This window comes from Oncorhynchus masou, chromosome 28 (genome assembly GCF_036934945.1).
Source record: "Oncorhynchus masou masou isolate Uvic2021 chromosome 28, UVic_Omas_1.1, whole genome shotgun sequence".
In the NCBI taxonomy this organism is placed as follows: domain Eukaryota; kingdom Metazoa; phylum Chordata; class Actinopteri; order Salmoniformes; family Salmonidae; genus Oncorhynchus; species Oncorhynchus masou.
Window position 1 is genome coordinate 71,212,632 of NC_088239.1, and position 12,937 is coordinate 71,225,568.

Sequence of the window (12,937 nt, forward strand, 5' to 3'; positions counted from 1 at the left end):
AGCTAGGGGTAAATCGTCTTTAGTGTAACGCGATGTGTAGTTGCCAGTAGCCTATTCGGAACGCATTAGTAAATAGGTCCTGAGACAAATAGAAGGCTGTGGATAGGCCTATATACAGTATACTGCATGAGCGCCATTGTTGTCATGGCATAGCTGGCATTACATGCAACCAACATGGCATTTCCCGTGTTAGAATGAAAGGTTCCTATTGGCAGCAGAAGGCAGTTGGGGCTATTCTAGATTTATTTAATGATGGGTGCTGCTCACTTTCCATATTTGGATTAAGCCTACAATTTGTGATTTTTTTATAGACTAGTACACCTACAGAGTTTATATTAAACCCCAAAACTTTATTTAAAATAATACATTGTTCGACCGCATAGATTTATAGTCCTATATGTTTTTGTTTTTTTATCAAAGTATGGACGTAATTACCAAATTTACGTCTACACTGGGAGACACATTTAATTTTGAGTAATTCGTAATAAATTGCACTGCAAATAAGATAAACTACGTTTCCAAACTTTGGACGCACGAGAAAAGTGCTGATTCATCATAATGGAATAAAAGACAAATGTTTTTTGAGAGAGTGAGATTGAGTTGTCAGACTATAATCCGTTTCGTGATTTTTATTATTCATGATTTTTATTTATTTTCGTGTTAAAGTTTTAATGGGGCACACTATGGCTGGAGTTGCCCAATATTATTCAACGTGAGCGTAGCGGGCTATTTTGTATGAAACACATGTTGGTACGTAAAATGTACTCGTCGAAATGTGTTGATGAGAATTAGAGTAATTACTTATTTGGGCAATGTTCCAAAACACCTCAGTGGCATGATCTTTATTTCTCATTTAAATTATTAACAATATGGTTAACTGAACATACTGGACATAATTGAACTTTCAGCATAAATGTATTTGTTATTCAGATGTAACAGAGGTGCAATTAACATGTGGTAGCCTACAAACAAAAATATCATAAAGGCACAGATGAACAGCTGACGTTGGTGAAATCTATCGTTGAGGTCTCAGATGAGGACTATATTTCTTTCTATGGAAACAATGCTTGTATTTTATTTAGCTGATATTTTGGTTGCATTTTTCTAATTGTTTGACTTGATATTTCTTCAGAAGGCTAAAAGTTTAATGTAACTAAATGTTAAATGTATTATTATTTGTAGTAGTAGTAGTAGTAGTAGTAGCAGCAGCAGCAGTATTTCCACCAGCCAGCCAGTAGTCAGAGTTGCCCTGCCGTCTGATACCAGACTTGTCTGACCTGACCTAGAGACAGACAGACAGACAGGCAGGCAGGCAGACAGACAGACAGACAGACAGACAGACAGGCAGGCAGACAGACAGACAGGCAGGCAGACAGACAGACAGACAGACAGGCAGACAGACAGACAGACAGACAGACAGGCAGGCAGGCAGGCAGACAGACAGACAAACAGACAGACAGGCAGGCAGGCAGGCAGACAGACAGACAGACAGGCGGGCGGGCGGACGGACAGACGGACAGACGGACAGACAGAGGCTATATTGATTCCCTCAGTGTTTTCCGCCCCCATGTGGTTAAGCAACACTTGCATTTAACCGGCTACGCCCTGATCTCATATGAGGGCACTGACTCACCCGAAGCTCAAGGCTCGGGGCTCGAGACAAACGCTCGCGTCTGACAGTGGGCACGTTCAAATGAGTTATCCCTCTAAAGAGAAGGTTACAGATCCTAGACTAGAGGAACATAGCCAACAACGTGGAGTTTGTGTTCCACTCAGGCCCTCAAGTAAAATAAACAGCCACTGGGCGCCAGACCACTTTCAAAAAGCTACTGGATGGGATCAGTTACCTATACTACTCTAAGGAGGGAGAGCTGGGACCTGGGCGAAATAGAAAGCGCTTGGAAAATGTGTGTATTAGTGAATTTTATTGAATCCCAGGGTCTTCTTTTTTGGTTGCAGGTTGACGTTTATTGTCATGAATGTTGCGCTGGAGGCAGAACTGAACAATTTCCGCTAGATGGGCCAGCTGCAAATCAAAATGGCATATATCGTAAATATTCATACAAAAAAGATTTTTGGTCTTAATTTAAGGTCAGGGTTAGGCATTAGAGTTAGCATTGTGGTTAAGGTCAAGGTTAAGGTTAGGGTTAGGTTTAAAATAGTTTGTCAAAGACATATACCATCAGAAGATACACAGCCTCAAACAGTCTACACGACTCCATTTTGCTGCTCCCGGCCTATAGACAGAAACTTAAACAGGAAGCACCCGTGCTCAGGTCTGTTCAACGCTGGTCCAACCAATCGGATTCCACACTTCAAGATTGCTTCGATCACGTGGACTGGGATATGTTCCACATCGTGTCGAATAACAATATTGATGAATACGCTGATTCGGTGAGGGAGTTTATTAGCCAGTGCACAGTGCATCGGTGATGTTGTACCCACAGCGTCTATTAAAACATTCCCCAACCAGAAACCGTGGATTGATGGCAGCATTCGCTCAAAACTAAAAGCTTGAACCACTGCTTTTAATTAGGGCAATTGTGACCAAAAACATGGCTGAATACAAACAGTGTAGCTATTCCCTCCGCAAGGCAATCAAACAAGCTAAGCGTCAGTATAGAGACAAAGTAGAGTTGCAATTCAAGGGCTCAGACACAAGAGGTATGTGGCAGGGTCTACAGTCAATCATGGGCTACAAAAGAAAATCCAGCCACGTCGCGGACCACGATGTCTTGCTCCCAGACAAACGAAACAACTTCTTGCTCGCTTTGAGGACAATACAGTGCCACTGACACAGCCTGCTACCAAAACCTGCGGGCTCTCCTTCACCGTGGTCAACATAAGTAAAACATTTAAACGTGTTAACACTCGCAAGGCTGCGGGCCCAGGCGGCATCCCCAGCCGCGTCCTCAGAGCATGCGCAGACAGCTGGCTGATGTGTTTACGGACATATTAAAACAATCCTTATTCAAGTCTGCTGTTCCCACATGCTTCAAGAGGGCCACCATCGTTCCTGTTCTCAAGAAAGGTAAGGCATGCCCCATTCAAAAAATGTAGAACTAGGAATAGATATAGTCCTTGGTTCACTCCTGACCTGTCTGCCCTTGACCAGCACAAAAACATCCTGTGGCGTTCTGCATTAGTATCGAATAGCCCCCGTGATATGCAACTTTTCAGGGAAGTTAGGAACAAATATACACAATCAGTCAGGAAAGCTAAGGCTAGCTTTTTCAAACAGAAGTTTGCATCCTGTAGTACTAACTCCAAAAAGTTCTGGAACACTGGAGAATAAGAGAGAATCCATGGAGAATAAGAGCACCTCCTCCCAGCTGCCCACTGCTCTGAGGCTAGGAAACACTGTCACCACCGATAAATCCACCATAATTGAGAATTTCAATAAGCATTTCTCTACAGCTGGCCATGCTTTCCACCTGGCTACCCCTACCCCGGTCAACTGCCCGGCACCCTCCACAGCAACCCGCCAAAGCCCCCACCATTTCTCCTTTACCCAAATCCAGATAGCTGATGTTCTGAAAGAGCTGCAAAATCTGGACCCCTACAAATCAGCCGGGCTAGACAATCTGGACCCTCTCTTTCTAAAATGATCTGCCAAAATTGTTGCACCCCTAATACTAGCCTGCTCAATCTCTCTTTTGTATCGTCTGAGATTCCCAAAGATTGGAAAGCTGCCACGGTCATCCCCCTTTTCAAAGGGGGAGACACTCTAGACCCAAACGGCTACAGACCTATATCCTGTCTTTCTAAGGTCTTCGAAAGCCAAGTTAACAAACAGATTACCGACCATTTCGAATCCCACCGTACCTTCTCCACTATGCAATCTGGTTTCAGAGCTGGTCATGGGTGCACCTCAGCCATGCTCAAAGTCCTAAACGATATCATAACCGCCATCGATAAGAGACATTACTGTGCAGCCGTATTCATCGACCTGGCCAAGGCTTTCGACTCTGTCAATCGACACATTCTTATTGGCAGACTCGACAGCCTTGGTTTCTCAAATGATCCAAAATCCAAAATTAAATCTAGAATTGGCTTCCTATATCGCAAACAAAGCATCATTCACTCATGCTGCCAAACATACCCTCGTAAAACTGACCATCCTACCGATCCTCGACTTTGGTGATGTTATCTATAAAATAGCCTCCAACACGTTACTCAACAAACTGGATGCAATCTATCACAGTGCCATCCGTTTTGTCATCAAAGCCCCATACACTACCCACCATTGCGACCTGTACGCTCTCGTTGGTTGGCCCTCACTTCATACTCATCACCAATCCTACTGGCTACAGGTTATCTACAAGTCTCTGCTAGGTAAAGCCACACCTTATCTCAGCTCACTGGTCACCATAGCAGCACCCACTCGTAGCACGTGCTCCAGCAGGTATATCTCACTGCTCACCCCCAAAGCCAATTCCTCCTTTGGTCGTCTTTCCTTCCAGTTCTCTGCTGCCAATGACTGGAACGAACTGCAAAAATCTCTGAAGCTGGAGACTCATATCTCCCTCACTAGCTTTAAGCACCAGCTGTCAGAGCAGCTCACAGATCACTGCATCTGTACATAGCCCATCTGTAAACAGCCCATCTATCTACCTACCTCATCTCCATAGAGTATTTATTTATTTATCTTGCTCCTTTGCACCCCAGTATCTCTAGTTGCACATTCATCTTCTGCACATCTACCATTCCAGTGTTTAGTTGCTATATTGTAATTACTTTGCCACCATGGCCTATTTATTGCGTTAACTCCCTTATCTTACCTCATTTGCACTCACTGTTTTTAGACTTTTGTTTTCTTTTGTTCTACTGTTTTATTGACTATGTTTTTTTTATTCCGTGTGTAACTCTTTGTTGTTGTATGTCAAACTGCTTAGATTTTTCCTGGCCAGGTCGCAGTTGCAGTTGAGAACTTGTTCTTAACTTGCCTACCTGGTTAAATAAAGGTGAAATAAATAAATACAAATAGAAATGAGCTAAATGACAACCGCCCCGTCGCACTCACTTCCGTCATCATGAAGTGCTTTGAGAGACTAGTCAAGGACCATATCACCTCCACCCTACCTGACACCCTAGACCCACTCCGATCTACTTACCGCCCCAACAGGTCCACAGACGACGCAATCACACTGCACACTGCCCTAACCCATCTGGACAAGAGGAATACCTATGTAAGAATGCTGTTCATCGACTACAGCTCAGCATTTAAAACCATAGTACCCTCCAAACTCGTCATTAAGCTCGAGAACCTGGGTCTCGACCCCGCCCGGTGCAACTGGGTCCTGGACTTCCTGACGGGCCGACCCAGGTGGTGAGGGTAGGTAACAACATCTCCACCCTCTGATCCTCAACACTGGGGCCCCACAAGAGTGTGTTCTCAGCCCCCTCCTGTACTCCCTTTTCACCCATGACTGCGTGGCCATGCACACCTCCAACTCAATCATGAAGTTTGCACAACACTACAGTGGTTGGCTTGATTACCAACAATGATGAGACGGCCTACAGGGAGGAGGTGAGGGCCCTCGGAGTGTGGTGTCAGGAAAATAACCTCACACTCAATGTCAACAAAACAAAGGAATTGATCGTGGACTTCAGGAAACAGCAGAGGGAGCAGCCACCTATCCACATTGACAGGGACAGTAGTGGAGAGGGTAGTAAGTTTTAAGTTTCTCGGCGTAAACATCACAGACAAACTGAAATGGTCCACCCACACAGACAGCATTGTGAAGAAGGCGCAGCAGCGCCTTTTCAACCTCAGGAGGCTGAAGAAATTTGGCTTGTCACCAAAAACACTCACAAACTTTTACAGATGCACAATCGAGAGTATCCTGTCGGGCTGTATCACCACCTGGTACGGCAACTGCTCCGCCCACAACCGTAAGGCTCTCCAGAGGGTAGTGAGGTCTGCACAACGCATCACCGGGGGCAAACTACTTGCCCTCCAGGACACCTACACCACCCGATGTCACAGGAATGTCAAAAAGCCATCACGACCATCACTCATTCATATATTTTTATGTACATATTCTTATTCATTCCTTTACACTTTTGTGTATAAGGTAGTTGTTGTGAAATTGTTTGGATAGATTACTTGTTAGATATTACTGCGTGGTCGGAACTAGAAGCACAAGCATTTCGCTACACTCACATTAACATCTGCTAACCATGTGTATATGACAAATAAAATTTGATTTGATTTGCTTTGGATTAATATTCTTTTATTCATATGGCCATAGTCAAGCAAGACCGCGCCAACTCAGGTGGATGCGCATCAACTCAAATGTATGTGCACGCGGCATGTAGGCCTACCAATCAGAATTAACTCAACTATTTGCCCAGATTTTTCATAGTAAAAGCATCTCATGAAACTCCAAAACAGCAGCCGGCATTATGTGGGAAACTATTTCTGTTGTTGTTTTACGGTAGTGGTAGGAAGCATCAGGATGAGCTGTCATAATGTTACCCTAAAATGTCAGTTAGAGAGGGGTAAATGGCTCTGTGGGCTGGGGGAGGTGATCAAGGCTCGGTAGAACTGTTTCCTCCACAGATCCTTTTCCATCGTTTGGGTGCTCCATCCTCACTACGAGCCTGTTAAAACGTTAAAGGACATAGGTTATAGGAAACAGGAGGGGTTATATGAAATAGTATACCGTTTTTGTTCTACTGTGAAGTAAACCCAAATTAATTTTCCACTTTTGTATTAATATTGGAAACCTGACTTCATTGATATAATGCAGGGTAAGTGTTAGACCATATACACTGAACAAAAATATAAATGCAACATGCAGCAAATATTTCACTGAGTTACTGTTCATATAAGGAAATCTGTCAATTGAAATGAATTCATTAGGCCCTAATCTATGGATTTCACATGATTGGGGAAACAGATATGCATCTGTTGGTTACAGATATCTTTAAATAAAGGAGGGGACATTGATCAGAAAACCATACAGTATCTGGTGTGACCACCATTTGCCTCATGCAGCGCAACTCATCTCCTTCACATAGAGTTGATCTGGCTGTTGAATGTGGCCTGTGGCCCACTCCTCTTCAATGGCTGGGTGAAGTTGCTGGATACTGGTGGGAACTGGAACACACTGTCATAGGCGCTGATCTAGACCCTAACATGCTCAATGGGTGACATGTCTGATGAGTATGCAGGTCTATAAAAGGATGTTGGAGGTGGCTTATAGTTTAGAAATTAACATTCAATTCTCTGGCAAAAGTTCTGATGGATATTCCTGCAGTGATCATTCCAGAGTGGTGCAGTGGTCTAATGGGCTGCATCTCAGTGCAAGAGGTGTCACTACAGTCCCAGGTTCAAATCCAGGTTGTATCACATCATTGGGCGGTGCAGAATTAGCCCAGCATCGTCTAGGTTTGGCTGGGGTAGGTCGTCATTGTAAATAAGAATGTGTTTTTAACTGACTTGCCTAGTTAAATTGGGACATCTGTGTTGTGTGACAAAACTGCCCATTTTAGAGTCCCTTTTTATTGTCCTCAGCAAAAGGTGCACCTGTATAATGATCATGCTATTCAATCAGCTTCTTGATATGCTACACCTGTCAGATGGATGGATTAACTTGGCAATGGGGCAGCAGGGTAGCCTAGTGGTTAGAGCACATATGTCAGAGTCAAGGCCCGCGGGCCACATCCGGCCCGCGAGAAGGTTTTTTACGGCCCCTGGGATGATCTTGATTTATTATTAGAACCGGCCCGCAGACCGCAGCAAGCCGGCAGCCCGCAGATCTTTTACACGCACCAATACTACATTTCCCACAATGCAACGGTGACGCACCGAGCAGTAGGCTGCTTCATTTCAATATTTATTGGCACAGCAGTCGTCAGCATCACAGTAAAATTAACTTTCAGATACCCATCAAAAATGGCAAAACGGAAGGTGGACACTGAGAACCGGGGTTTCAAACAAGGTGGGAGTCGGAGTATATGTTCACGGAGGTAGCTGGAAAACCTGTGTGTCTTCTGTGTGGAGAAAGTGTGGCGGTACTGAAAGAGTATAATCTGAGACGACATTATGAAACGAAACACGCGGACAAAAACAAGAATATGGACATGGAACAAAGGCTACAAAAGGCAGAGGAATTAAAACGAGGCCTCAAATCTCGACAGGCTCTGTTCAAAAAAGCCAAATCACAAGGCCAGGCTGCTGTCAAGGCCAGTTTTATTTTGGCAGAAGAGATCGCTAAATCAGCCCGGCCATTTACGGAGGGGGATTTCATCAAAAACTGCATGATTAAAGTTTGTGACGAAGTTTGCCCAGAAAAAAGGCAACTCTTTTTAAATGTGAGTCTGAGCAGAAACACCATTGCCGAGAGAGTAGACCAGTTGTCCATCAATCTAAAAGAGCAGCTTGTGAAAAAGGGAAAAGATTTCATTGCATATTCCTTGGCTGTGGATGAGAGCACCGACATTTCTGACATTGCCCAGTTGTCAATTTTCATCCGCGGAGTGGACTCCAGCCTAAGCGTGACAGAGGAGTTTTTGGCTTTACGTCCTATGCATGGCACAACTACGGGGCATGATTTGTATGAAGAGGTGTCAAGATGTGTAAATGAGATGGAGCTGCCTTGGGAAAAACTCGTGGGTTTGACAACCGACGGAGCACCTGCGATGTGTGGACACAGGAGCGGACTGGTGGCGAAGATACGGGAAAAGATGCAAGAGGAAAACGCGACAGGTGAGCTGACAGCTTATCATTGTATCATACACCAGGAAGCGTTGTGCGGTAAAGCCTTGAAAATGGAGCATGTAATGAGCATCATCACGCGCACAGTTAACTTTATCAGAGCCAAAGGTTTGAATCACCGCCAGTTCAAGGCATTTCTGACGGAGTTAGAAACGGAGCATGGTGATTTGCCTTATCACACAGAGGTGCGATGGCTAAGCCAGGGAAAGGTGCTTCAAAGATGTTTCGAGCTTCGTGAGGAGATTTGTCTGTTCTTGGACAGCAAAGGGAAAGACACAACACAACTCCGAGACGAAATGTTTCTGTGTGAAATGGCTTTTCTGTGTGACATTACGAGTCATCTGAATGCAATGAACTTGCAGCTGCAGGGTCGGGATCATGTCATCTCTGATATGTACAGTACAGTGACGGCATTTAAAACCAAACTGACTCTGTGGGAGACGCAGATGCGGAAAGAAAATTTGAGCCACTTTCCCAGCTGCCAGACCATGAAAGAGAAGCTCTCTACCAGTGCGTTCCCGAGCGCACAGTTGGCTGATAAAATAGGTATGCTTGCCGCTGACTTTCGACGCCGATTTGCTGACTTTGAAGCACAAAAAAGCAGGTTGGAACTGCTCGGTAACCCATTTGCTGTTGACGTGGAAAGCTCACCACCAAACCTCCAAATGGAGTTGATTGACCTCCAATGCAATGATGCACTGAGGGCAAAATATGCGGCAGTGGGTGCTGCGGAGTTCGCCCGTTTCCTCCCCGACACAATGCCCCAGCTGCGCATCCAGGCTGCTCAAACGTTGTCTATGTTTGGCAGCACATACCTGTGTGAACAACTTTTTTCTTTGATGAACCTGAACAAAACATCACACAGAAGTCGACTTACTGCTGAACACCTCCACTCAATTCTGAGGATTTCCTCAGCTCAGAGCCTTACCCCGAACATTGATGAACTTGTGGAAAAGATGGGACACCACCAAGTATCACCCTCAACCTCAAACAAGTGAACATTACTGTGCAATCACATATTTAGAGTTTTTACTCAGTTCAAGTTTAAAAGTTAAAGTTTAATATTTGTTTTCACTGCATGTTACTTCTCCTTAAACAAAGTGTTGTTTTTGATTAATAGATTTTTGCACTTTATTTTATTGTATTTCAATCCAATTATATTTTAAAAATATTTCAGTTGAGTGGATGATAGAAAATTGCTATTATTGTTTTTTTCTTTGAAGTAAATTTAGCCCACTTTTGCTAAAATAGAAAATATAGGCTACTGATGGTGCCTTGAATACCGGTTTCTTTCATTTAATGTTCATGTTATGGGGATTTTTATATAAAGGAAATTTGTCTTTTGTGTCTGTTGAAAATTAAAGATTACTGACAGAGCCATAAGAAAATATTGCTTTATTTATCTGATCATATTGGAATATATTTGTTAGGTTTTCAGTAGGTTCAATTAGGTTCACTAGACTATATGCGTCATTTAAAAAATTTTCAATGAACATTCGAACAGTCCGGCCCTCGGCTTGTAGCTAAATTTTTTATTTGGCCCTCCGTCCATTTGACTTTGACACCCCTGGGTTAGAGCATTGGACTAGTAACCAAAAGGTTGCAAGTTCAAATCCCCGAGCTGACAAAGTACAAATCTGTCGTTCTGCCCCTGAACAGGCAGTTAACCCACTGTTCCTAGGCCGTCATTGAAAATAAGACTTTGTTCTTAACTGACTTGCCTAGTAAAATAAATAAATAGAAATGGATAAATGCTCACTAACATGGATGTAAAAAAATGTGTGTACAAAATTCAGGAGAAATAGACTTTGTGTGTATGGAACATCTCTGGGATCTTTTATTTCAGCTCATGAAACATGGGACCAACATTAAATGTTGTTTATAATTTTGTTCAGTATAGCTAGATAATGGCATATAACACACTCACTTTAGAGAAATGGGATCCATGTGATCTTCCTCTATTGACTGTAGTTCAATACAATAGGACCCTATCCTCAAAGGACAGTATAGTAAGGAGAGAACAGGTGAGAGTCAATTGGTTCAAGCTTGACAACCAAACCAGTATTCCACAGTATATTCCACTGTCAACAGGCTGTGAACTATTCCAAATTGTTCTGTTCTCTAGGACTCCCAACAAACATTAACTTGTTATCCATGCATTATCATCCACCTGAGTGCCTTGTGCAATCTTGCAGGTTAGAGTCACACAGACAAATATTCCAAACACTGACGCTTGATTGGTGCGATGGAACCAATGGAATAGTCCCATTCGTGCCAACAAACCCTGCCCATCTGGCACTCTAGACAGGCCCAATCAAGCACTCAAAGTCTTGAAAAGACTGAACTTAAATTGAACCTTTTAACCTAACTCCAATTCCTAACCTAACACTAACCTTAAGCCTAACCTTAATTCCTAGCCTAGCCAGCGTTAGCCACTTAGCTGACGTTAGCCACAAAAACAGGTATTCGAAATATACCATACATATTGCAAATTCATAACATATTTTATAAATTGCAATTCATAAAATATCATGCAAACTGTATTTCATAACTCATCATACATATTTTTATTCGGAACATATCATACCAAATGGATGCTAGATATCCACAAATTAATACATACCGAATGTAACCTATCGCATTAATTTGAGTGTCCCGAATTTCAGTTTACTACGTTACGTCTACCCCTGAGTGCAGGTTGGAAAAGAAAACAAATACACTTTGAAACAGGCCTACCCTGGTCTGTACTTTCATTCATATCTGCCTACCTGCTATGTCTGTGGTGTTGTCTGCAGTATTGAGGTGGCAAGTTTCTGGAAACCCCATTGGCTGTAACCCATTGGCTAGATTCACTTCCTGTGTCACTGATCCGTACAGAGCCGGGATATACTGCCCCACCGTAGCTCCGTGGAACATGATTGGCTGATTGATCCAGTTGAACACAAATGATTGGCCAGACCCTGGGATCTCCAGCGACTCAGACAGGTCTTTGTCATAATCGCTCTGCTTACATGCCCGGCAGGAGAGCATCCTGAACTTACAGATGCAGATTAGGATGAAAGTGCCTCCTACAGAGAGCAGAATGGGGCTGAGCAGCTGGGTCCACTTGAAGCTGAAGCTGACACCATACTTGAGCCAGCCCATGTCTGTGAAAGTCATGCCCACCAGACCCAGGAATATCCCCGAGAACATTAGGGTAGCCCCGGACCTTATCCCCATAAGAGACCGACATGTGGCTGTCTGGCTGGCTCAGAGGAGGGATGGGTCTGAGAGGGATAGGTACCACATTCTGAGATGGTTGTAAAAGTAGTCGTAACGTTAGTGCCATGTCTCCACCACAGGTTCTGTTGTTGGTTAATATACACTCTTGGATTTTGTTTCTCAAATGTATGTTTTCTTGCATGATTGTTGGTTTGTGTGTCTGTTCTCAAGTGTAACCCCTCAAAACCATGTGAGTTTGGACCTGTGCAGTACAGAGCAGACAGAAGTGTTATCTCCTGACCATTCATGACTCAACATTTTCATATATTGCCAGCCTATTTGGACAGCTTCAGTGATCTGAATGATTAATTAAGTCCTCCTAACCCATCAAGAGTTATTACACGAGGTCAAACACAATAATAACACCCTGCAGACTCAGTAGGCTATATTGGAGGTTCAGGAAGCACGATCACAACTTGGCTTCTTTAAGTTCATGACCTCACATAGCTCCCGCTGTGCTTGTTATGGAAGTTGCTGTGTTAGTTCAACCATTCGAATTGGACTACAACTCCTATTTCATTGACAGAGATAAAAGCAAACCCAATCGACGGGTTTGGAATGAATATTTGAGTCGGTTGTTAGCCACATCTCAATACTCAAGAGAGAACGACAAGGCACGGAGATTTCGAGAGAGGAGTGTTGCGTTTTACCACACAGGAGTGTTCAAGGTTTAAGATAGAGGGAGGGAGAGAAGGAGACAGGGAGGGAGGGAGAGAAGGAGAGAGGGAGGGAGAAGAAGGAGGAGAGGGAGAGAAGGAGAGAAGGAGAGACGGAGGTAGGGGAAGGAGAGAGGGAGGGATGGAGAGAAGGAGATAGGGAGAGAAGGAGAGAAGGAGAGAGGGAAGGAGAGAAGGAGAGAGTGAGGGAGAGAGAGAAGGAGAGAGAAGAAGTAGAAATTGAAAGGGAGGTATCCTCCTGCACGCACAGACCATGGAACGCAAGCAGCAATCC

At 43.8% G+C, this 12,937-nt stretch overlaps 1 protein-coding gene across 1 annotated transcript in view; it reads right to left on the reverse strand.

Annotated features, from left to right (window-relative positions):
• tmem174 (transmembrane protein 174) overlaps positions 1 to 12,053 on the reverse strand; it is a 26,294-nt gene extending 14,241 nt beyond the window's left edge. Inside the window, 5 exon segments of the mRNA XM_064941079.1 lie at positions 5,413 to 5,415; positions 6,482 to 6,552; positions 6,555 to 6,606; positions 11,562 to 11,932; positions 11,934 to 12,053. Coding sequence (XP_064797151.1) covers positions 5,413 to 5,415; positions 6,482 to 6,552; positions 6,555 to 6,606; positions 11,562 to 11,932; positions 11,934 to 12,053 — 617 coding nt within the window.
• Positions 12,054 to 12,937: the final 884 nt, after the last annotated feature.